Source organism: Corythoichthys intestinalis, chromosome 12 (assembly GCF_030265065.1).
Source record: "Corythoichthys intestinalis isolate RoL2023-P3 chromosome 12, ASM3026506v1, whole genome shotgun sequence".
NCBI classification, from domain to species: domain Eukaryota; kingdom Metazoa; phylum Chordata; class Actinopteri; order Syngnathiformes; family Syngnathidae; genus Corythoichthys; species Corythoichthys intestinalis.
In genome coordinates, this window is record NC_080406.1 from 10,959,244 (window position 1) to 10,984,195 (window position 24,952).

At 41.3% G+C, this 24,952-nt stretch overlaps 2 protein-coding genes across 3 annotated transcripts; one reads left to right on the forward strand and one right to left on the reverse strand.

Annotated features, from left to right (window-relative positions):
• Nucleotides 1–1,804: 1,804 nt before the first annotated feature.
• On the reverse strand, nucleotides 1,805–16,659 carry tyw5 (tRNA-yW synthesizing protein 5). 2 transcript variants are annotated; one of them, XM_057853368.1, is made up of 8 exons: nucleotides 16,486–16,659; nucleotides 14,413–14,567; nucleotides 11,425–11,494; nucleotides 11,313–11,357; nucleotides 11,103–11,255; nucleotides 10,950–11,037; nucleotides 2,432–2,548; nucleotides 1,805–2,374 (listed from the first exon to the last, which is right to left on the reverse strand). In XM_057853368.1, the coding sequence occupies exons 1-8, from the start codon at nucleotides 16,564–16,566 to the stop codon at nucleotides 2,100–2,102; spliced, it is 984 nt and encodes a 327-aa protein (XP_057709351.1). In that variant the 5' UTR covers nucleotides 16,567–16,659; the 3' UTR covers nucleotides 1,805–2,099. The 2 variants fall into 2 exon arrangements, with proteins under 2 accessions (XP_057709351.1, XP_057709352.1); XM_057853369.1 differs by having other exon boundaries at nucleotides 1,807–2,374; nucleotides 11,103–11,240; nucleotides 16,486–16,658.
• A 388-nt stretch (nucleotides 16,660–17,047) lies between these two features.
• maip1 (matrix AAA peptidase interacting protein 1) lies at nucleotides 17,048–21,338 on the forward strand. Its single transcript, XM_057853370.1, has 5 exons — nucleotides 17,048–17,383; nucleotides 17,549–17,620; nucleotides 20,153–20,279; nucleotides 20,347–20,497; nucleotides 20,599–21,338. The coding sequence occupies exons 1-5, from the start codon at nucleotides 17,063–17,065 to the stop codon at nucleotides 20,675–20,677; spliced, it is 750 nt and encodes a 249-aa protein (XP_057709353.1). The 5' UTR covers nucleotides 17,048–17,062; the 3' UTR covers nucleotides 20,678–21,338.
• Nucleotides 21,339–24,952: the final 3,614 nt, after the last annotated feature.

Sequence of the window (24,952 nt, forward strand, 5' to 3'; positions counted from 1 at the left end):
ACGACCGGCGCCCGAGATCTGGCAGATTGTGTGTGTGACGTCATTACAAGTGAAGAGAGTGCCACCGGCCACTAGGGGGGCAGCGCCTGTCTGCATCAATATAATTCCTTCTAGTGAGGGGAGAATTAGCGGTGTTTTGAGCTGTTTATGCTGTTGCATTGTGTTCGTCCTGCACATATTCCAGGTTCCCTCATGAAGAAACACCCCTCGTTGTCAATGAAAGAGAATTCAGAATTGACAGTGAGGGGTGTTTCTTCAACAAGAAAAAAAGGCTCAGTGCTTTAATACTGAATGGCGGCGATGATGGCAGACAATTTCGTTTCTAGTTTCAGCGACGAATCCGACGTAGAAGGACGTAACGAATGTTCATCTAATGGTGACGAGGAGAGTTACGAAGCTTTAATTGGTGTTTTAGGTTACCAATTTGAGCCCAAACGAACGCCAATGCAGCGTAAAGAAACGGTCATTGAGGGGAGCAATGACACTGATGAAACATCGGCAGCAGATCGTGTGGGAAACAACGAATGATATTTTTTGCATTTCTTTTTGTGAAGCTGATACACCGTGACCGCAAAATAATGTATAGAATAATTATCATTTATTGCGCTATCATAGTTTTTCGCTCTGCCAACAGACACAAATATAAATGGGATCAGAGGATTTGTTCTATATATTTTACGAGCGATAATTTATACATGTGTCCAGTACTGTATCCAATGCGTGATATTTTTTTTATTATAAAAGAGTACTCACTCTGGCCATTTCGAGCTTGGCTGCTCCCCTCCTTTGCTTAGCCTTAGCCTCCTTTGCCAGTCATCGTCCTCTTTCTTGATATCTCGGGACATTTAGGTGGCTGGTGTATGGTGGGCACCGTATCTGCTTTGAGCAGCAATCTTGCAGCAAAACCCGATTTCACTTGTCCATAGTTCGAGAAGCTTTCAGGTAGGAAAATAACAGAAAACCGTGCCGGAGGCTGGGTCTAGAAAATTAGCCCTCTTTGCACGGACGAACTTTACCCATTGTCTGCGTAGTCCAGCTTTTTTTTTTTTCGCGTTCGGGAACTCATGGATACTATATTCCGATAAATAGCTATTTGTACACCACATAGCACATCAGTTTTGAACCATTTTAGTGATGTTTTGGTCAAACAAACCCGAACGCTACTCTCTCGTCGATAAAAAACAATGGCACCTGGCTCCGCCTCGACTGTCAATCACTTGTTGTGACGTTGCCGCCCCATTCGGCTGTTTACAGAACACTTTCGGAAAGGTTCGTCATTTTCGATAATTGCTCATTAATGTGATTGATTTTTTTGTTAACTTTATCAATATTTGTTATCTTGGCACATAACGGTTCTATTGATGTCTCACACCCCCTTTGCCGTTACATACCCTTTAAGTTCCTGCACCATTGCTAATTTGTAGGGATGAAATTTCAATTCTTCATGGAGGATTCGTCTCACAGAACGAGCAGACAACCCAAGAGTAGATGCGTGTTTGCGGGCAGACCGTCGGCGAGATCTCAAAACAGATTGTCTCACCGCGTCAATGTTTTGGGTTGTCCTTGCTGTTCGTGAGAGGCCAGGAAACAATCGACTGAGGTTTGTTTGATTTGCATGGCGCCACTGTGTCTCACTGTATTTTATGTTAATGATGACCAAAAGATGATTAAATCAGCAAGGTGACTGCTCATATTTTGGGAAAAACTCCCATTGTAATACTTTTTTTTTTTTTTAAACATAAGCGTGGTTAGTTTCTTGCTCTCTGATTCTTTGGGCCAAGTTGAAGAAACCACACATAGGCTTATCAGATTCAGATATAAAATACTTTCAGTTTACTTTTGATTGCTGGGAGCTTTGGGTAACTTGCAGGTCCAGTTTTACTTGTTTAGATGACACAAAATCAACAAATGTAAAAAAAAAAAAGAAGAAACAAACAAAAAAACTACAAGGTGGTGTACTTTGGTGAACACCTATGAGGGAACCAAATAAGCCCCAAACCAATACAAGTATCCCCAGCATATGGGTAACAAAGTCCAAACATTTTTCCTCACAGCTTTAAGTTCTGCCAGTGTTTCAATCCAACTTTATCAAGGGAAAATCACTCCAAAGCCGCCGTTGGACTTGTACGGTTGCAGAATGTCCGTTCGCGGATTCTCTGAATCATGCGGCGTCCGTAAAAGTCTCGGTACTGGGGCGGCAGTTCGTCCAGACAATGCAACGCTCTCTCTAGAGCTTGAAGGGCTCGGCCGGCGGCTACTGGGTCTTTGTTGCCGTAAGGGTCCTTTTTGTCGTAGCTGTCGGCGGGTAACTCGCGCCAGAATATGTTGACGCCCACGCCGAATTGGAGCGCCAGGGTGTTGTGGAACCACATGGCTGCCAAACAAAGGAATTAGAAAATGGATAGTACTAATGAAATTATGGCAGTCTTACCAGGAATAAAGAGCAGATCTCCAGGCTCCAGCACGCATTCATATCTCGTGGCCTTCACAAACTCGGGATACAAGTTCACGTCCGGCGAGTCAATTTCTAAGACTTCTGATTTGTCACCTAATGGCAGAGGGGGGTAGAGTAGCCCAAAATTTTACTGAAGTAAGAGTAGCATTGCTTCTAAATAATACTACTCAAGTAAAAGTAGTCACCCAAAAATGTACTCAAGTACAAGCAAAAAAAGTATTCGTTTAAAAGAATACTCAAGTAATGAGTAACATTGTGAGTAACTGGTTACAATATGATTTTTTTTTTAAATTAATGGTATTTTTTTTTTCCTCAGCACAACTTCATCTACATGAACGGCTATTATTTTACTGTACTATAACCTATTATATGACCATATTAGACCAAAAAGATAACACAAAAATCATGGAATTCAGACCAGAACTATGAAACATCACCTGTCCAAAGAGCATTAGTGCCCTCCAGTGGAGAAAAAACATTGTTGCCTCTGATTGGTATAATGGAGTCATGTGGTTATTGTTGCGACGTCTCATTGGTGAAACTGAGACGGCTACTGTTGGCATGTCTGGCAAAAATAAATTCAATATGTAGAATAAAGAGGAAAAAAGTGACTTTAGTGTTGGCCAAAGAAGCAGAGTAAGAGTAGTGTTTCGTCTTCACAAATCTGCTCAAGTAAAGTATTGTGTGGTAAAACTACTCTAAGAAGTGCAGTTTTCTCAAAAATGTACTCAAGTAATTGTAACAGAGTAAATGCATTACTCAGGTAACTGTAACTGAGTAAATGTAATGCATTACTACCCATTTCTGCCTATTAGGTGGAATCAATGAACATACGCAAGGCAATTTTTTCACATACCACAAGAGGGAGCCCACATGCCAAACTCACAATAGCGTACCGCATGAATGCTATTTTTAGACCCCAAGGCTGCGTGACGTCGTCAACTGGAAGGGAGGGTCAACATAGAAGCGCGTTTGCACACAACCCATGCTAGTACTGCTTGTTTTCTGCTGGTAATCTTTAAAAAAGAACATACTGAGTAAACACTGCTGCTATGGAACTTGTAGAAATGACTCTACATTACGACCAACCACATATGAAGGATGTTTTCTTTATACATTTCCCGAAGCCAAAAACTCGAGGAAAAAATGTGAACAATGGATCAACTTGTGCGGATGTCCAAAAGACCAGTTTAATGCCAGCAAGGTGAAGCCATTTTCCTTCGTATGCAGTAAACATTCATGACATTCACACATTCAACACATCATGTAGGCCTATTTTTCTAAAATACGGATATTTAAATAAATTAGCCATTTTTGGCCTTGGTCTTTTTGTAGTAAGCCTGTTCATGCCTACGGGTAGGTTCTAGATTTAACAGCTTTACTTTTTCTGTTGTAAAGAAACAACCTTAGTAGGGGGAAGTGTAAATAAATTATTAGAATTAAGATTTGTTATTAATGAAAATTTTAAAAGTGTTCGTTGGCTATCACTGAGTAGCATTTGCGATCGCTACACAAAAATAGCAGTACAAACTACGCCTGCAAGCAGGACTGAACGGCCCTTAGCAGTTTGACGCATCACGGACGTCACGCAAACTCTGACAGCACGCAGGTCAGGGTTGTGGCAGATCGTCCCCTTTTCATCTTCTCATGAGAACCTAACTTGCTCGAAACTCGCCTATTTTTTTCCACATACATGCCAGATTTGAAAAAGATTGAACGTTGTATCAAGACGCTATTAGTCATTTACTGAATTTGTGGTTTTGCCAGAAAAACGGTCAAGTTTGGCACCCCATGAATGAAAATGTACCATTTTGAAAACTTAGGATCTCATATGTCTCATGAACAGTCTCGCCAATTTTGAGAAGGATCCAACTAACTCCCCGGGCGACATGGTCTCAAATGTGCACCCTGTAAATCGATAAAAAAAATTCACATTCGATCCAAAACACCGAATTTCCTGTTAGGTATTGAATATGGGTGCAAGAGACTTTTTGGAGCACTTTTGCATAGGGTATCGACTCCCCAAATTTCATCGCTCTATGTTGAAAAAACCTAAATGGAGAGGCCTTTTCTTACATTTCGAAGGGGCACCACTGAGCCATTTTGTAACATTTTTTTGTAACGTCGCAAGAATATTGAAATTTAAACAAAGCCGCATGTATGTGCAAATTTTGGTGAGTTTTCGTGCATGTTCATGCCTCCAAACTGGCCAATTTCATTTGCCCTGAAAAAAGAATAATAATAATCCTTTGCATTCCAATAGGGCCTTCGCGCCTGTGGGTGCTAAGGCCCAAATTATCCCCAAGAACGGACAGAGACGTAAGATGACCCGAGGATGTACCGTATTTTTACGACCATAAGGCGCACCTAAAAGTCAAAATTCTTTTCCAAAATGGGCTGGGCGCCTAATAATGCAGTGCGCCCAATATGTGTACCAAAGGCAGACGTGAGTGAAAGCAGCATGAGAACCATTAGAGGTGTGAATGGTGCTCATCATAGGGGGCGGGCCGCCATTAGGTACCGTATAAAATTGAGTTACATGTATTGGGCAAATCAACTTCTGTTTGAATCAAGATGCCCAAAAATGGCAACTCCGACGAAAAGACATGCTTACGAAGCCCAGTTCAAGCTCCAAGCGACCAGCTACGCGAAGCAACATGGAAATCGAGCCGCGGAGACAATTCAGCATCAACGAGTCAATGGTTCGCAAGTGGAGAAAGCTGAAAACGAGCTAAGCCAAGTCAAGAAAACAAAGCTGAGTTTCCGCGGAAATAAAGCGAAGTGGCCTCACCTGGAAAATGAACTCGAGAGGTGGATTCACAACCAAAGAGCAGCTGGGAGAAGCGTCTCGACAGTCACCATGCGAATGAAGGCACACACGCTGGCGCAAGAGATGAAAATTGAACATTTTCGAGGAGGTCCGTCCTGGTGCTTTCGATTCACAAAACGGCGTCATCTTTCCATCCGGACAAGAACTACAGTAGGGAGAACAAGTATTGGATACACTGCTGATTTTGCTGGTTTTCCCACTTGCAAAGCATGTAGAGGTCTGTAATTTGTATCATAAGTTCTCTTCAACTGTGAGGGATGGAATCTAATACAAAAATCCAGAAAATCACATTGTATAATTTTTAAATAATAAATTTTAGTGATGCACGATAATACATTTTTCAACCGATATCGATAACCGATAATTTCCAGCCCCTTCCACCCGGTAACCGATAATGTCACGCCGATAATTCTATTCAAATATGTATGTACAATTTTAAAGTATACAAAGATCAAATGTTACTGTGCAAAAATGTAATTTAGTGCTATTTTTTTTCCACATCAAATGTGAACAAGTAGTAAATTCCAACAACTAAACAATGGCAATGACATTGTGTAATGGTAAGCTTTTGGCAACTATTACTGTCTTAGAGAGTAAACACCCAAGTTGCACAAAAATGCCTTTAAAACTAAGCCATTCCTAATATATATCACATTACTACACTGCAAAAACACCTCCTTAAAACCAGCAGAATTGGACAAAACTGTTGATTGCGCACATTTGGTGGCTAAATCAAGTATATAATTATTGGATTGCATTATCGGTTGAATTTCGTTTTATCCGGATTATCTGTGTGACGTCATAATTGCCATTATTGGCCGATAATTATCGGTGACCGATATTATCGTGCATCTCTAATAAATTTGTATTTAACTGCATGAAATAAGCATTTGATACATTACCAACTCGTAAATATTTCGGCTCTGAGTTCTTTTATAAGAACCCCTCCTGTTGTCCACTCACTACCGGAAGTAACTGCACCTGTTTGAACTTGTTACCTGTAAAAAAGAACCTGTTGACATGCTCAAACAAACAAACTCCAACCTCTCCACAATGGCCAAGACCAAAGAGCTGTGTAAGGACATCAGGGATAAAATAATACACCTACACAAGGCTGGGATGGGCTACAGGAAAATAAGCAAGCAGCTTGGTGAGAAGGTAACAACTGTTGGAGCGATTATTAGAAAATGGAAGAAGTTCAAGTTGACGGTCAATCTGCCTCGTTCTGGGGCTCCATACAAGATCTCACCTCGTGGGGCATCATTGATCATGAGGAAGGTGAGTGATCAGCCCAGAACTACACGGCAGGACCTGGTCAATGACCTGAAGAGAGCTGGAACCACAGTTTCGAAGAAAACCATCGGAAACACATTACGCCGTCATGGATTAAAATCCTACAGCGCACGCAAAGGTCCCGCTGCTGAAGCCAGTACATATCCAGACACGTCTGAAGTTTGCCACTGACCATCTGGGTGATCCAGAGGAGCAGTGGGAGAAGGTCATAAGGTCGGATGAGACCAAAATTGAACTTTTTGGTCTAAACTCGGCTCGTTGTGTTTGGAGGAAAAAGAAGGATGAGTACAACCCCAAGAACACCATCCCAACCGTGAAACATGGAGGAGGAAACATCATTTTTTGGGGGGCTGCTTCTCTGCCAAGGGTACAGGACGACTGCACCATATTGAGGGGAGGGTGGATGGTGCTATGTATCGCCAGATCTTGGCTGACAACCTCCTTCCTTCAGTGAGATGGGTCGTGGCTGGGTCTTCCAGCATGACAACGAGCCAAAGCACACAGCCAAGGCAACGAAAGAGTGGCTCCGTATGAAGCATCTAAGGTCCTGGAGTGGCCTAGCCAGTCACCAGATCTGAACCCGATAGAAAATCTATGGAGGGAGCTGAAAGTCCGTGTTGCCCAGCAGCAGCAGCCCCGAAACCTGAAGGCTCTGGAGAAGATCTGCATGGAGGAGTGGGCCAAAATCCCTGCTGCAGTGTGTGCAAACCTTGTCAAGGACTACAGGAAACGTTTGGTATCTGTAATAGCAAACAAAGGTTTCTGTACAAAATATTAAGTTCAATTTTTGTGATGTATCAAATGTTTATTTCATGCAATTAAATGCAAATTTATCGTTTAAAAATCATACAACGTGATTTTCTGTTTTTTGTATTAGATTCCGTCCCTCACAGTTGAAGAGAACTTATGATACAAATTACAGACCTCTACATGCTTTGCAAGTGGGAAAACCAGCAAAATCAGCAGTGTATCAAATACTTGTTCTCCCCACTGTACATTGGCGCAGCAACTTCCAGCTGATTACAAGGAAAAGCTGACCATCTTCCGCTCCTACCGCAGCAAAAAGATTACCGACAAACGCATCCAGCCGAAGCATATCACGAACATGGACGAGGTGCCACTCACTTTTGACAACCCGGTGAGCCACAGCGTGGAGAAGAAAGGGGCCAGCACGGTAGTGATACGCACAACGAGGCACGAGAACTCATCTTTTACTGTTGTGCTTAGCTGCCATGCGAATGGACAGAAACTGCCACCACTGGTGATTTTCAAAAGGAAGACGTTGCCGAAAGAAAAGTTTCCTGCAGGAGTCGTCGTGAAAGCCAATCAAAAGGGCTGGATGGACGAGGAGAAAATGAGAGAGTGCCTGAGGGAGGTTTACGTGAAGCAACCGGATGGTTTTTTCCATGTTTCACCATCCCTCTTGATCTGTGACTCCATGCACGCACATCTCACACCTGGTGTGAAAAACGAAGTCCGCCTGATGAACTCGGAGCTAGCCATCATTCCGGGAGGCTTGACAAAGGAACTGCAACCGCTGGACATCGCTGTAAACAGGGCGTTGAAAGTCAAGTCGCGTGCGGCGTGGGAGCAATGGATGACGAATGGCGAACACAGTTTTACAAAGACTGTAAGGCAACGCCGGGCGAGTTACGCCACAATTTGCGAATGGATTGTGGATGCTTGGGCTAATGTGTCGGCTTGCACACAGCCGGCATTATTTCCGAGGAGGAGCCTCATGGCAATGAGACTGACTCGGACAACGAAGAGGGGGAACCTGGCGTGTTTGATGGACACCTAGCCCAGCTGTTCATGTCAGATACAGAAGATGAGGACTTTGATGGCTTTGTGGATTGACAAAAAAATGTGAGTGCTTATTAAAATTCTTTAATAAAGTACAATCGAACTCAGTTTTGCTTCCGCTGCCTTTTTTTTGATACGTTCGTGTGTTTGCTAGCGTGCAAGCTAGCGTGAATGCTACTGTATGTTTTAGCATCAGTGCATGCATGCACGCCCACGCGCCCAATAATCCGGTGCGGCCTGTGTGCGTGTTAAATACAAAAATAGCACACAAGAATTTGAATGCGCCCTTTAAAGTGCCTGTGACACAAAAAAGCATGTTTATTTCATAATACACGTGGTATTTTATGCCTCTGAATGATATGGGCCGCTTGGATGTGTGTGGAAGCGATCGCTATTTTTATTTAGTTTTTTGAATCCCGCGCCATGAAAATGAGTGACTTCCGGCTTCGGTCTTGCATTGAGGAGGAGGGCGCTGTGACGTGTACGGTAGAAGACGTCTCTTCACGCTACAGTGTACTGTTGTGTATGAGGACGAAGGATTCAGCAGATTTTGTGGATTAATACGTTTATTTTTCTCCTAACGCCAGCCAAACGGCTGCAGAAAAAATCATTCTGTATGAGGGAGAGGCGTATGCACTTTTTTGGAGTTTCAAAAGGTTCCCATTCACCGTGGATATTTACTGTGGGACCATTGGACTTACGAGGAAGTGAGTAAACATCTTGTTTTGTATTATGTCAAATACGAATACAGCGATTACAAAGTAAACACTACAAACTTTCTTTAAATGAAGGACTACTTACGTTTGATCATTGATAGGCATGTAAAAAGCTCTCCTAATGCTCATTAGCAGCAGCACGTTAGCTGCACAAGAACTCCAGCCACCCTCCTCCGGGGAACGAACTGTAAATTGCTCTCCGCCGGTGTTGTGCGGGGCGGCTATTTTTCGGCACAACACCGGGTCGTCATGTCAAATAATCCAGGATAGTTATGTGTGACTTTCCGCTTCGAAGACTTTGAAACATCACTCGGTTCGGGTTAGCATGTCGGCTAGCTGTCACGCCTTCTGGTTTGTTTACATTCTCCGAAGCCGGGGAAGGGAAATGACATATGTCCGATTTAGGTGTCATAAAATATCGTTCGGGAGGTGCGACAGTAAAGATGAAGTCGACAGTTTTGACCATTATGGAATTTTGCCATGTCGTCCTGAATAAATGCATTTTTATTATTTCATATTCCATTCAGCACAAGACTGTTATTTGTCATGACCATGCCATTTATTTAGCAATTGGGGAAAATACTTGGATAAAAAGAATATCCTGTAAAAATATTGAAGTAAAGAGACAGAAACAATGACATTTTGCCGCTCTCTTCGTCTCGTTTTCCTCGATGTGAATAGTTCCCCCTCGACGGGCTGACTGGTCCTTCTCAAGCCATTTATATAGCTATTGTGGAAAATACTTGGATAAAAAGAATATCCTGTAAAAATATTGAAGTAAAGAGACAGAAACAATGACATTTTGCCGCTCTCTTCGTCGCGTTTTCCTCGTTGTGAATATTTCCCCCTCAACGGGCTGACTGGTCCTTCTCAAGCCATTTATATAGCTATTGGGGAAAATACTTGGATAAAAAGAATATCCTGTAAAAATATTGAAGTAAAGAGGCAGAAACAATGACATTTTGCCGCTCTCTCTTGTCGCGTTTTCCTCGTTGTGAATAGTTCCCCCTCGACGGGCTGACTGGTCCTTCTCAAGCCATTTATATAGCTATTGGGGAAAAATACTTGGATAAAAAGAATATCCTGTAAAAATATTGTAGTAGAGAGACTGAAACAATGACATTTTGCGGCTCTCTTCATCGCGTTTTCCTCGTTCTGAATAATTCCCCCTCAATGGGCTGAATAGTAAAACCGATGAGTCCAGTCTACCGCTGACGTCATCCACCTGTTGGGGACGCTAAAGCCCTATAATGGTAGGCGTGGCTAACCGGCAGATTAAAAGACTAATTTTTCGTCATCTGTGCTTTGCTAAATTGTTGTATATAGTCGAATCGTCTCAAAATATGATTCTAATTCACATAATAATGCCATTTAAGACTTTTTTTCTCGTGTCATATGCTCTTTAATACGATGCGCCGTATGGTCGTGAAAATACGGTATTATAGAAGAAAAACAGGGCATGTGGTGGTAAAGAATAGCATGTTGAAACAGGAGAATGTCATTGACAGTGGCGTAAGGCAATGCACACGAGAAAAAGGTGTCGATAAAAAGCTACCTCTGGATCGAGTCGGCTCTTTTTCCAGTCTTTTTCGACCCTCGACACTCAAGCCATCTCTAACTTAATATTTGTATGTTCTTCCACATCTTTACCAGTGAATTTGTCACCAAGGACATCATTTTCGGACAGATTTGGTAGGTTTAGCTCAGTGAACATCTCGTTCGTATACTATTTACATGCATCTAGCATGAGGGACAAATGCGAGTTTGACCCCCCTAGCAACAGTTGCTAACGTCATGAATATTAATGAGCAAAGGTGACGTGTTACACGCGGTACGCTATTTTTGTACTTGCCTGTCATGTAGAGGTGCAATGCATCCTGGGGGCTGAAGAGAACCACTCTCTTCCTCCCCGTCACCTGAGCCAGAAGGTTATCCATCACCTGGAAAGTTTAAGGCATGAATCTTAAACAGTCAAGGTTATTTGCGGCCTGGCTGCTGCACTTACGTCGTAGTGCGTCCACAGCTGCAGATGGCGGGAACTGATGCGGAACACGCTGGAAAAGAAGTTACTTGGCTCGAAGAAGTCGGGGATGTGGAAGTCGTCGGCTAGCTCGGGAAACTGTTTGCGCAAGTCGGCGGGATCCTGAGGGAAAAAACACTGTTGTATACTAATTTCAGATTTACTAGGAATTGATGAAAATGTTTTTTTGAATACCTTTCGGACATCTTCTCCCAGGGACCGAAGGTAATAGCTCTCATCCTGAAATGAAACTTTTGATATTAAGGGTTCGTCAGATTGTCACATGATCAACTGGATCCAGATGTACCTCGCACAAGAAGAAGTCTGCATGTTTCTCCTCTGATGTCCTCCTCACGAACTCATCGAAAGGAAGAGTCCTGCCACCCGTGAGACATGTTGACAACTTTTGACTATCAGCGTACGTATATTCTTTAGTGAGAAAGTGAAGATAAGCATACATGTCAAGTTTTACGGTTTTGGCGTAATTTGTACAAGTGAGCACTGATTTTTAAATGAGTACGCCCTACGTTCAAAATCTGTACGCTTTATATATTTTTTTCTCCGTTTGGATTATGTCACCGTTTCGGCAACGAGACAATGTGCGTTACTACGTTGGTTGAATGACGCGAGAAAAGTAGCGACACGGAGAAAGAAGAGCGGGAGTGGGAAGGAGGGAAGAGTGTTGTGACGCTGTTGCAAACGCGATGCTAGGCTAGGTGGCTCCAATATTTCCTGACTGTAGCCGACAGCCTACGATCTACGCCCACTTGAAGCTACACTAGATATGATATGAATATAGAACTAGATGCGAAATGACAGACTCGGCAGCATTAGTAAACAACTGTCTTCTTAAAGCAGTAGACTTCTCAGAAAGGCTCTGTTATAGTGAACCGTCCAAGCGAACCTAAGTAACTTTTTATCTAAAATACTCATAAACCAGCAAAATCTTGACTTGAATCTATCTTTAAATGATGAAACCGTTTTAAAACTTACACATGCGGAAGGTAGACAGAAGGGAACTAATGCAAAAACGGGAGCAGTTTTAACAACTTTAACGGTTGATTCACAACATTAAATGACTTCCAAACATAGCAAAGGTTACTATGGTTTTTTTTTTTTTTTTTTTAAATGAAAAAAAAAACATGAAAGGTAACACCAGTTACTTTGCCAAGTAACTAATTACTCTTACATTCAGGTAGCTGAGTTACTAACTCAATTACTTTTTGTAGTAGAAGTAATTTGTAACTGTAATAATTACTTTTTTAAAGTAAGATTAACAACACTGGTCATAAAGTTGCAGTCTGCAGAATGAAAAGTGAAGGGATTAGGTACCGTTCTCGCACACACCAATTGTCAAAAAGGCATTAGTCTAACACATTCATGTAACTATAGTTTAGGCAGACTTCACTTCATGCCCTTGACACAGTAAAGTGAATCACCTTATCGGAGCTCATGAGGGGGAAATGAAAAAATGGTACCGTTTCTCGTAGGCACCGTCTAACTGTTTGCATTACTCGAACACACGTAATATAATCAATCAGGGAATAGTATAATTTCTCATACTTGCTGTAGGACTGCACTACTCTAACACACTTAATATAAAATAAATAGCACACCATAGTTTAAAGATGCAGAATAGATACACAACGCCATCTTATCACAGAAGCCCAACGTGTGCGTCACGGGCAATCAGTTCTCCCGACAACGAACAAGGACAAAGACCAGCGCACTTTGTCCTAAAACAAGTAGCGCCAGCCCGGATAGCAAAGTTAATAGCGGGCGCTTGGGACGTCAAGACCAGCGTCGGGCGCTGTGACAACTACGTCCCATCTGCGCACGAACCTAAACTGCCTAAAACAGGCCACAGAAGGAAGGTCCCAAAAGCAACGCCCGGACACACCTTCGGCCCGGCCTACTCCACCACGGACTTAAAAAACACTCGACACTGACATAACACAGATTTGCTGCTCGGAAACATTTTCTATGTAGCCTTGTTTTGGATTTAGCATTGTTCCTCCGTCGTCTGTTTTTGCCTTGTTTTTTGACCATTGTAGACGAATAAATTGTCAACCTGCTTTCGGTGAGTCTGCTTCAAACTTTTGGAACATGGAGTCAGTACAAAGGGTTAACATCAGATATGAACACGCGGAATATCCGCCTTCCAGGTTGGCACACTCCAGCGTGTGGCTTGGCCGGGGGGGCGAATTCCAACAAAAGTGACGAAAGCGGAGATTTTATTCTGCCAATTTGTTGACGAACACAATTTGCCTGCAACTATTGCTGATCACTTCTCAGAATTAGCAAAAGACATGTTCCCCGACTCAAAGATTGCATTGGTAAGCTAATTTTATCATTTGACCTTTTTAATTTATAAATGGACACACTAACGAACTACCTTCAAGTCAAACTGAATTGCGAGCTGAAGTGCAGCCATCAAAAGACATGATAGAAATTGCCAAAAGTGCTACATACAATTTCTGAGAGAATTTTATTCATGCTTAAAACACAACCATTATACATCATATTTTGTATGCTTTTTGTTATGCTTGCATGAGAACATTATAGCATTAATCTGTTGAGTGTGCCTTCTCATGGCCTTGACTGTATGGCCTTGACTGTATCACCATATGCCCAAATATGGACTGTTATGTTCCTGTTTTTCAATATGCCCTGAATAAATACAAGGGAGGACAGTTTTCTTATTGTTTTTCCAGCCGGGACCGGTGCTCAAGGTCTCAGCTCAAAGATGTTTTTGTATGGAAAAATACCCAGGCTTGTGAGATGATGAGTTTCGTTTCTTGGTAAAATTTCGTTTCACGGTGGGCTTCGGCACCGCCCTTTTCAACAGTATAAATGTCCAGCTTCTATTGTACAGCTTCGTACTTTCTGGGTGATCACAGCTTCTGGCTGGGTCACATCATTTTGTACCCAAGAGCTCTTGTTTATAAAGCCTTCGAAGAAAAGCAATCCATGGTTGGGGTCGTATTCATTTCTGTAACCGAGCTATCGAGGTAACACTTGTCTTGGAGTTCAAACTTGAGCTTTCCTGACACAATTATAACAAAAGTCACTGTTAAATTTTGGTAATCACGATGTATTGCTGTTTGATTGAACCTGGTTATATGTGACAATATTACCAATAAATTCATATTATTTTAAAAATTGAGTTTTATTTTTGTTTCATATTGCACGCTATATAAAACGTTGTAAGATTAGCCATCAATTTGTAAGGGCATACGTCACTATTTGTAAAATTGCCAACTGCCTTGGGTTGACAGGTATGGATAAGCCTCACCTGTACACAAAGTTTCTGTTAAGGAAGTTCATCTGAGGCACTCTAGAAACATGGATCTTCACTTCCTTGTCGCCTCCTTTCTGGGCAAGATACTCCACGGTCCACTTCTCCAAACAGGGACCTAGACACACGCCTCTCAGCACGGCTGGTTTACGCTGGGAGTAAAAATATGTTTCAAATAGGGGATGCCATGATTAATGAGCAACTAATCGATAATCAAATTAATTAATGAGTGATGAATCGTTTCGCGACATTGTTGACCTAAAATTTGTCCACAGTGTGTTTTCCTCTTAAAAGTAAATCTGCTGTAAGTAAACATTAAAGCAACACCTGATGACTTTTCAGTTTTGGTTGATTTTAGCGACGCCGGTGGACAAAAGTGGTAGTGTTTCCCATGAGGACCAGCGCTGCGTTTCCCATGAAGACAAGCGCACATCCGCATAGTGTCATAAAATCATAATATCGCCTGCAGATGGATTAAACAACATTTCTGTTTCCAGCGACTGTGTGAAGGATGAAAAGTAATAAGGTAATGAATCCAGTTGTGGCTAAACAAAGCATATGACGGTTAGCAACCGTGTGGCTTAGTGTGGCATAAAGTTCGGTTGGGGAGGGGCGTCACGCCAGCAAGTGAAAGACGGGCCAATGTTTAATGTGTACACTATTGGCCAAAAGTATTGGCACCCCTGCAATTCTGTCAAATAATGCTCAATTTCTCTCGGAAAATGATTGCAATTACAAATGTTTTGGTAGTAATATCTTCATTTATTTTGCTTGCAATGAAAACACACAAAAGCAAATAGGAAAAAAATTCAATCATTATCATTTTACACAAAACTCCCTAAATGGGCCGGACAAAAGTATCGACACCCTTTGAAAAATCATGTGATGCTTCTCTAATTTGTGTGATTAACAGCACCTGTTACTTACATGTGGCACATAACAGGTGGTGGCAATAACTAAATATGTACAGCCAGTTAAAATGGATTAAAGTTGACTCAACCGCTGTCCTGTGTCCTCGTGTGTACCACATTGCGCATACAGAAAAGAAAGAAGACCAAAGAACTGTCTGAGGACTTGAGAAGCAAAAGTGTGAAGAAGCATGGGCAATCTCAAGGCTACAAGTCCATCTTGAAAGACCTGACTGCTCCTGTGTCTACCGTGCGCAGTGTCATAAATAAGTGTGAAGCCCATGGCACAGTGGCTAACCTTCCTAGATGTTGACGGAAAAGAAAAACTGATGAGAGATTTCAACGAAAGATTGTGCGGATGGTGGATAAAGAACCTCGACTAACATCCAAACAAGTACAAGCTGTCCTGCACTTCGAGGGTACAACAGTGTCATCCTGTACTCAAGAGGCGTAGCAAGGATCCCCGGGGGCCCCAGGCAACAAGCTACATGGGGCCCTTCGAGCGTGTGCAAGTAAGGGGGACAGTTGGACTTGGAGCAATAGCATATTTAATAAAAGTATAATAACGCCTCGGTCTCATAGAGCGCTTTTTAGGACACTCAAAGTGCCCGGCTTCTACTACAATAGGACATTAAACTACAGTAACCACTGTCTTGCTTTCTTTTCTCCTCTTCTGCTTTTTTTTCTTTCTTTTGTCGCTTCCAGAAGGATAACTTCTCTTCATTTTGGTTTTACGCCAATTTTAAAAAAGCCAAATCGCCGCTCACGCTCACTCTGAGTCAATTAAGGGAGGGGTTTTTTTTTGTGTGCGGCCATGTTCCTGCAACCTTCTTCAGAGTTAATTAGTGCCGGAGAAAGCCATACAGACCCCCTCACGATATAAAGAGGTGTCATTCAACTAGTTGTCAGTCGACAAACCATCACAAATGGTATGAAAATATTTTATGAAGGTTAAAAAGTTACCTTGTGTTGCTTTGAATAATATTAACTAGTGACTAATTTCTGTAGTCCTTGATGAAAGAATGATTATTTTTGTAATTGATTAAAATTAAAAACTGATTTTGCTTTGGAAAATAATAATGCTGTTTGCTTAAATGCAAAAAGTTGCTATGTAAGCAGCATAAAGCAATACTGTTGAAGTGAGTGAAGTTGACAGTATTACCTGTGGATAAATCTTTTGTAGAAAAACATCCCGGTCGACCTCTGTAAATACCGGAACTGCTATTTTCTTCTGAGTCGCCATATGAACACAAATTGTCACAAAATTGTAGCAAAAACACACTTGCACAAGTCAGTGCAAGGCTGTTCTGTTTTTGTGTCACAAACAAAAATTTCCGGTAGCAACAAGAGTTCCACCTTGCATCAAATTCGGATTAATGTTGAAATCGTTATCACATTTGTAACTATTTTTCATTTTATTAATTAAAGTTTAATTTAGATTTAAATGGACTTTTTAAGACTTTCAAAGCCAAATATTTAATAAAAAAATGAAGACGGACAGGAAAATGTGTGCTATGTTCAGAATGTTCTAACAGAAACAACAACCGATACAATAGTTCTTCAACATCAAAATGCACTTATAAATTGACTATAAAATCTGAGGGAATAATAATCTATCGTAATTGAATGCAAATATGCTTTTAAATATGCGTACTGACTGAGAAAATACAAACTTATATATTAAAAAAATAAATAACCGGAAGCTCGAAGTTGAAAGACCGGAAATCTGTGGACACAAGATGGCGCACTTCATAATAAGAAGTTGTTGTAGATTTCCCTCCTCATCAGGGATTAGGCGCTTTACAAACCACCAAAGTTTCCACCTAAAGCGGTGTATAAAAACTCGGTTATGTGTCCTACCTCCGTGTGGAGTCGGAGGAGCGCTTGCTCTGCGGGCGTACAGCTCCGACCGCGGCGACCCAAAGCCCCATCAGAAGGTGGTGGTCGTCGGTATCCCCAACCCTTTCATCTGGCTCCGAACGCGGGTCTACTATTTCCTCATTAGAGCCTATTTTGATTCCGAGTTCAACATCGAGGAGTTCACGGAAGGGGCGAAACAGGTTATTGAACATACACTTGACCTTATACGCACTACCGGGCTGTAGGTGACTGTAGAATTCTCTCATTTTTACACGTCAAGTGTCAGTCAAATATAAAGCTTTAGCATCGTATGGATTATTATTTAATCATTCATTGGTAATTTTACTGTCTGTTTTTTCTTATAGGCTTTCTTCCATGTTTCCAAGCTGCTGTCACAATGTCAGTTTGCTGCTCTCGAAGGGCTGGTGGCCAATGACGTAAGTGCACTGTGACGTCACAGCAGCAGAACCTATTGTGTGGAATATCAGGCATGAAAAGCCTTGTTCAGACTGGCAGCCCAAATCCGATTTTATCCCATTCAGATTGAAACTGGATTGCTCTTTTGTAGTGTAAACAGTCACAAAGCACGGCAATCTGATTTTTGCGAGACGGATCAAAACCATATACAACCCCTAGCAAAAAGTATGGAATCACCAGTCTCGGAGGAGCACTCACTCAGCCATTTTATCATGTAGAACAAACTCGGATAAAAAGCTTGAAAAATTAATGAATTAGTTCAAAAGTGCAACTCTTTAGCATTCAGAAACACTAAAAGACATGAATAAAAACATTGTGGTGGTCAGTAACTGTTACTTTTATAGAGAAAGTGCAGGGAAATATATATGGAATCATTCCATTCTGAGGGAAAAAAATATGGAATCATGAGAAACAAACAAAGAAATAACAATCAAAACACATCTCTAGTATTTAGTAGCACCACCTCAGGCTTTTATGACAGCTTGCAGTCTCTCAGGCATGGACTTGATGAGTATTCTTCATCAATTTGGTCCCAACTCTCTGATAGCAGTTTCCAGATTATACTTGCAGTTCGGAGCCTTGCTGTGGACCATTTTTTTCAATTTCCACCACAGGTTTTCAATAGGATTGAGATCTGGGCTAATTGCAGGCCATGACATTGACTGGATGAGTCTTTCTCCAAGGAATGCTTTGATAGTTTTAGCTCTGTGGCATGGGATAAGAAAGCTGTCTAAAATTTAGGGGTGTAACGGTACACAAAAATCTCGGTTCGGTACATACCACGGTTTTGAGGTCACGGTCCGGTTCATTTTCGGTACAATAAGAAAACAAAATGCAAAATATAAATGTGCTAGTTGTTTATTACACACTTTTTTGCTTTCAACAATAGGAACATTAGCCTATACAAAGCTAGAATTCTGCTCAAAAAGTAGCGGGTATTTAAAGATAATAATCCAACAACAATTTGCCTTTGAGACCCCGCGTATTGGTCAGCTTTCTTTCTGAAAGAAAGAAGAAAAAAGTCCTGTGCTAAAGAGAAAAGCAATCCCAATGACAAAGATTTTAATATATATTTTACAAATGAAATTCCTCAATGAATCATTTTTCTTATGAACGGTTTTCAAAAGCTTTATTGGTGGATTTTCTCAAGTTAAAGCGCCACACAGAAATTAATAAATTTAATTGTGAAAGCAGGATCTGTGTATTATTCTTATTATTTAATTACAGGTGTTGTAGCTCATTTCAATTTATTTTATTTAAATGGGCTATTATTTATTTTATTATGTGTTTATATTTTACAAATGTGATGTAGTATTCATTTATATTGTATATTTTATGTTGTATAACTTTAGTTCCTATGTGAATATTAGTTCCTACTTGTTTTGTTGTGGTAGGAGGGTTTTGTATTGAACACGGGGCAGTGTTGGTTATTATTATAGCAGAGAAGACAGCAGTAAATCAACAAAGACAAGTCAACTGTGCCCCGATCTACCACTCAGGAGATCTGATGGACTCAAAAAGTGGGTTACGATTGCATATTAGTTTGAAAATCGACCGGATCCATCGTATTTTTGCACGAGTGACTTCCGGTCTGCCCGATCCTAGCTAGTAGTATTGACGCAGGAGGGCCGCGTCTTGCGTCAAATAATAAACTCTGCCGTTCTTTTCGCGTGCGTCGCCTTGAGCAGCTTCTGGGACGCTTCTAACACGCGGCCGCACTGCGACTGGTGTGCATTGGCTGATTGACTTTAACGCCCATGTTTCACTGCGTTCTCGCAGCGGTCACGTTGTCGCGCTGTTGACGTTTCTGGGTTATTTACTGTCCTACCGTGTTGGTCCTCATTATAATAGAGAAGACGGAGTAAATATAATCTACACAAAGAAACTGTAACCCGATCGACTCACAGCCTCGAAAAGTAAATGTTACATTACGTCAGAAACCCGTTCGGTACGCCCCCGTCCCGAACCGAGCACCCTGTACCGAAACGGTTCAATACAAATACATGTACCGTTACACCCTTACTAAAATTTCAATGTAAACTTGTACATTTATTGAAGATTTAACCACAGCCATCTCCCCGGTGCCTTTGCATGACATGCAGCCCCATATCATCAAGGACTGAGGGAATTTTGATGTTTTCTTCAGGCAGTCATATTTGTAAATCTCACTGGAACAGTACCAAACAAAAGTTCCAGCATCACCACCTTGTCCAATGCAGATTCTTGACTCTCTACAAGTTGATGATGAGTTTTGAATGATGATGAAAATGATAATGATTTAATTTTGGGGTTTTTTCCATTCTCTTATGTGTTTTTTCATTGCAAGCAAAATAAATGAAGATACTAATACCAAAGAATTTGTAATTGCAATCATTTTCTGGGAGAAATTGAGCATTATGTGACAAAATTGCAGGGGTGCCAATAATTTTGGCCAGCACTGTATGTGGTACAATCAATCTGGTGTTATTTAATTTTTTTTGTTTTTGTTTCAGTTAATAGGAAAGCTGGAGGAGAAATGCGGCCTTCTCCCGCCAAACTACAAGACGGCGTTGTTGGCGAGGCCTGACGAGCTCATGTACACCACACCGGGCGATGTAGGGATCTACTACGATGACAAGGGTTAGCCTGTAAACTGTAATGCAATACAGTGTTTTACTTTTGTACTTATTACTGTATTGTCTTTCAGGGAGACGGTTTGTGAGTATTTTGATGCGTTTCTGGTACCTGACCAGTGCCCGTCTGCCAGAAGATAGTCTGGAGGGAACCCGTGTCTTTAAGGTGGCCATCGGAGGAGAGGGGGAGGCGGAAAGCAAGAGGCTGCTAACCGCTAACTATGAGTGAGTTTCAACAATGATAATGAATTGAAGTGCGTAATAATGTTGTTTTTTTAAATACTTTTTTGGAAATGTTGCTTTTCCCCTCCTTTGAATGCTTGCAGATTTCAAAGGGAGTTTACCAAAGGGGTGGCGCCAGACTGGACGATTACACGGATAGAGCACTCCAAGCTTTTGGATTGAGACAGAAGAAATGGAAAAAAACTCCTACAGAAACGTGAACTTGAATGAATGAGCCCACAACATACTGTGTATAGTCTGCTGGTTTTCAGAAGCTGACTAGGAGCTTGTTCAACACAGATTTGGATGTGGAGCTCCCATTTCCACATTGAGTAAATGTGGTTTGAGGCACAGTCCATTTTGTTGACCCATGTGTCCAATCGTTTTCGGGTCAGCATTGGTGTTTTTAATACTTATTCTGTAAGCGGATGGATATTTGACTTCTGTCGCTGTCAATGTCATTGAATGAGTTTTTATTACAAGCATTGTGAAATATTAAGATGCTTGTTGGCCTTCACACTTGAATGATATTGTGTTAGCAAAATTGTTTGATGATTACTGTATTTTAAACGCATTTCACAAAATGCTTTATAGTGATTGCATAATTCTGATAATGAATCTGTGGACTTGGGTGACTGGCTCAAGATTGCGGGCTCATGACAAACACTGCATACTGCTACTGACCATTTTGTAGATGTTTCAGTTGATGATTACGGTGACTGACCAAGTTAGCCACATCACTGAGAAACTTGCAGCTCTAAGACTTGGTACTTCACTGATTTGTGGCAGCGAACTCAAATGATTGACTCGAAAACGGTGACTGACTCAGTGGCGACAGTATGTTTAAAATACAAATAAACTGGTTAAACACTGGTTAAAGGCTGATATTACAGTACTTTCGGGACTCAATTCACTACTACAATAAATCAAGAAAACAAAACAGCACGCCGAGCTGACACACGGCTCCTGCGTGGCGGGCGGTGGTGCGCCCGGCCCATGCACGTCTGTCACACACAAACACACACCTGCGCTCATGAGTGACCACTGAGCCAACAATAACGAACAAAAAGGGTAGGAGATATTAAAGACAGCAAGCTAGTTATCTGCCTGCCCGCTGCTGTCTGCCCTGCACTGCGCTCCACTTCCGGGTTCGTTGCCTAGTTACCTCGCTCTCTCTGCTCAGTGCACCGCCCCGCGAGTTTTCAAAACTAACATGTCTCTTCAACATTAGAAGTTCAGGACACCCCACGTCATCCTCAAAAGGGGAAACGTCTCCAAAAAATAGACTGGAGTGGCTCAATAGAGTCACTGATTATGATTATAACGCGAACTGCAAGGCAGGCAGGAAAGTTTTTGCAGTGTCTCACGGAAGTGTAAAACAGCATGCTGCAGGGGACCTCCACAAACGGAATATAAGATCCCAGAAGAGCCTTTGTCACAATTCTTTGTACCTGAAACATCCCCTGAGCTTGATTTGGTATGTTATTATGCTCTTGTACATGGATAACATACTGGCTATATTTATATTTACCTTCATACATCTTGCATTGATAGGAGCATAGCTAGGCTATTTCAGTTGCTACTATGGTTGATTATTTTCAGGAATGTTGATTTTTTTTTTTTTAATGCATTTTTTATCAATCAATATGGAATGGATTTATGTCAGTGGCGCCACCACGGCCACCCCTATAAATTGGTTGGCCACCCCATTGGCCACCCCGCTTGCCAGTATATCGTTAGATTGTTGTAGCATCAGTTATACATTTCATCCCAAATGAATGCATTTATTTTATTTTGTTAAATGTAGGGCTGTCAAATTTATCGCATTAACGGGCGGTAATTAATTTTTTTAATCACGTGAAAATATTTATCGTAATTAACGAATTTGCGGTACGACTCACTCACGCATTGCCGCAAACAGCCTACAATAGCGCCGTTTTACTTATATACAGAGATAAGAGGCAGTGTCAAGTGAGTGGATTAGATACAAGCATTCATTGGGGCCGTGATTTTAATTGGCAAAAGCTTACACTAACTATAAATATTGTGGGAAGCGACGTGGGAACGAATGACAGGAGTTGATCTTTTTCTTAACATCCTGTAGTGTACCCAACGCAGAGAAGATATAGCATTTGCAGCCACCACACACAGTCATGGTTGCACCACTTCCCATCGTGCATCCGGGCAGAACAGTTAAGTTGCTACAGTATCATTTACTGAAAGCTCAACAAATAGACTAGATGGCAATATTTAGTCATAATATACAAAACAAACTCACATTTATCCTTTAAGAATCAAGTCTTTCTATCCGTGGATCATTTTCACAGAAAGAATGTTAATGCCATCTTGTGGATTTATTGTTATAATAAACAAATACAGTACTTATATACAGTACGTTGAATTTATATATCCATCTTGTCTTTCCATTCCAACAATAATTTACAGAAAAATATGGCATATTTCAGAGATGGTTTGAATTGCGATTAATTACAATTAATTAATTTTTAAGCTGTGATTAACTCGATTAAAAATTGTAATCGTTTGACAGCCCTAGTTAAATGTACACCTTATGCCTAATATATACACAACGCAATAAAAACAGAATTGTTGTGGAACTCAAAATGTTGACTGGACAGTTATGGACTATGCACATTAAATCATTAGTAACATCAAATATTACACAATACACCAAAGTATATCAGTAGCCGTGTCCTTAAGTCTTTCTGATAGTTTTCCCCTGACCTTTTTACTGCAATAATATAATGAAAACCTGAAATTATGGCTTTTATTTTTGGCCACCCCAAGATTTTTAGTGGCCCCATCTGGCCACCCCTATGAAAAATTTCTGGAGGCGCCACTGATTTATGTACCCATAAAGAACATCTTCTTTTGTTATGCTAACTAATGCTCGTCATTTGGAATTATTCCTAATAGATTAACAGCAAATAAACACTGAATAAATAGCATATTGAAGCGGTCTGCAATGTTTATAGAGTCGCTAGCTCAATTGCTGTGTCCAGCTGTAACTGTGCTGAACTCTCGTGCACTCTCTCTAATGAGCCGGAACGCGCGCAGCTCTTTATAGTGTCTGTCACGTGACTGTGACGCAGTCGGTAACGCGCTCGGCCAAACAGACACACAAGTACGGTGGGTGAATTATGTCACACAAAAGGTCACCACAATATATTCGCAGTAGGACTATCTATTGATTGATTAACTGTGATACCAAAATTAAAGCAATAATTTGACATCATCGCACGCCTACCTTCTAAATTACTGCAGCTGAGGTGACACAGGTATACCACACAGTAAAACGTGGCCAGAGCTACAATAGTGTTGACTGTGGACACAGGCTCAATCAGAGGATTTTTATGTTATTCCAAAATGGTGAAGAAAATGACTTTGGGGAGAACAAAGCAAGAGGCATTGTTGAAACAAGTTCTGGGTTCAAAGGCAGTGGCTGATGTGCTCAAGATCTTAACGTCACCCATCCCATTCTCCATACCTACCGGTGCTTCGAATAAATTGAGCAGGAAGATGTTTCCCCTTGCTGTCCAGTACTTCAGTCCAGAGTCTGGGGTCACCAACAAAATGCTGGACTTCATAGAGAATGCAGACGAGTCAGCTGCTGGAATTGTAGCTCTCCTGCAACATTCCCTTAAGAAATTTGGCTTGTCAATAGATCACGAGACCGGACTCAGTGCCGACAACACAAATGTTAATTACGATATCCATAACTTCGTTTTCACTAACCTGCAGAAAAAAACAAAACAGTCTGCTGCAACTAAGGAAACTGCCATGCCCACATAGTGCACAATACAGTTTTCGCATCTAAAAATACATACATTTCTATGCATTTTAGGAGTTTGGGGGATGCCCCCATTTTTCGGCTGTAAGGCTTTGGGCGCGACGGGGGCGTCCCTTATTTCTATTTCTGAAAGGTGGCAACCCTAATGCTAGGTATTTTTCAAATGTTTTTATAATGTATGTAACTGAAATTTACTGTGATAAGAATTACATAGACAAAAACAAAAATTCTGATCCTAGTTATATTAGTGAATGTCTGAATGAAAGGTTTTGACCTTCTGTACTTTGTATCTTGTCGTTTGATGAAATTCTGCATGCTTTATTAGCAGTGTTGTTAATAACAGCGTTACAATATAACGGCGTTATTTTTTTCAGTAGTGGGTAATCTAAGTACTTTTCTCATCTTGGCAACGCCGTTACCGTTACTGAGGACGGAAAGGCATGCGTTACTATGCGTTACTATATTGGTCGAAAAGTCTGAGGGAGACGGACTCACCGAGACAGCAAAGCAGGAGTGGGGAGGACGCAAGAAAGTTGTTACGCCGAGCAAACGCGATGCTAGGTAGCTCCAATAATACATGTTGTAGCCGATAGCCTACAAACTACGCCCGCATGTTATGGTAGATATGGTAGACATGGTAGATATCACAT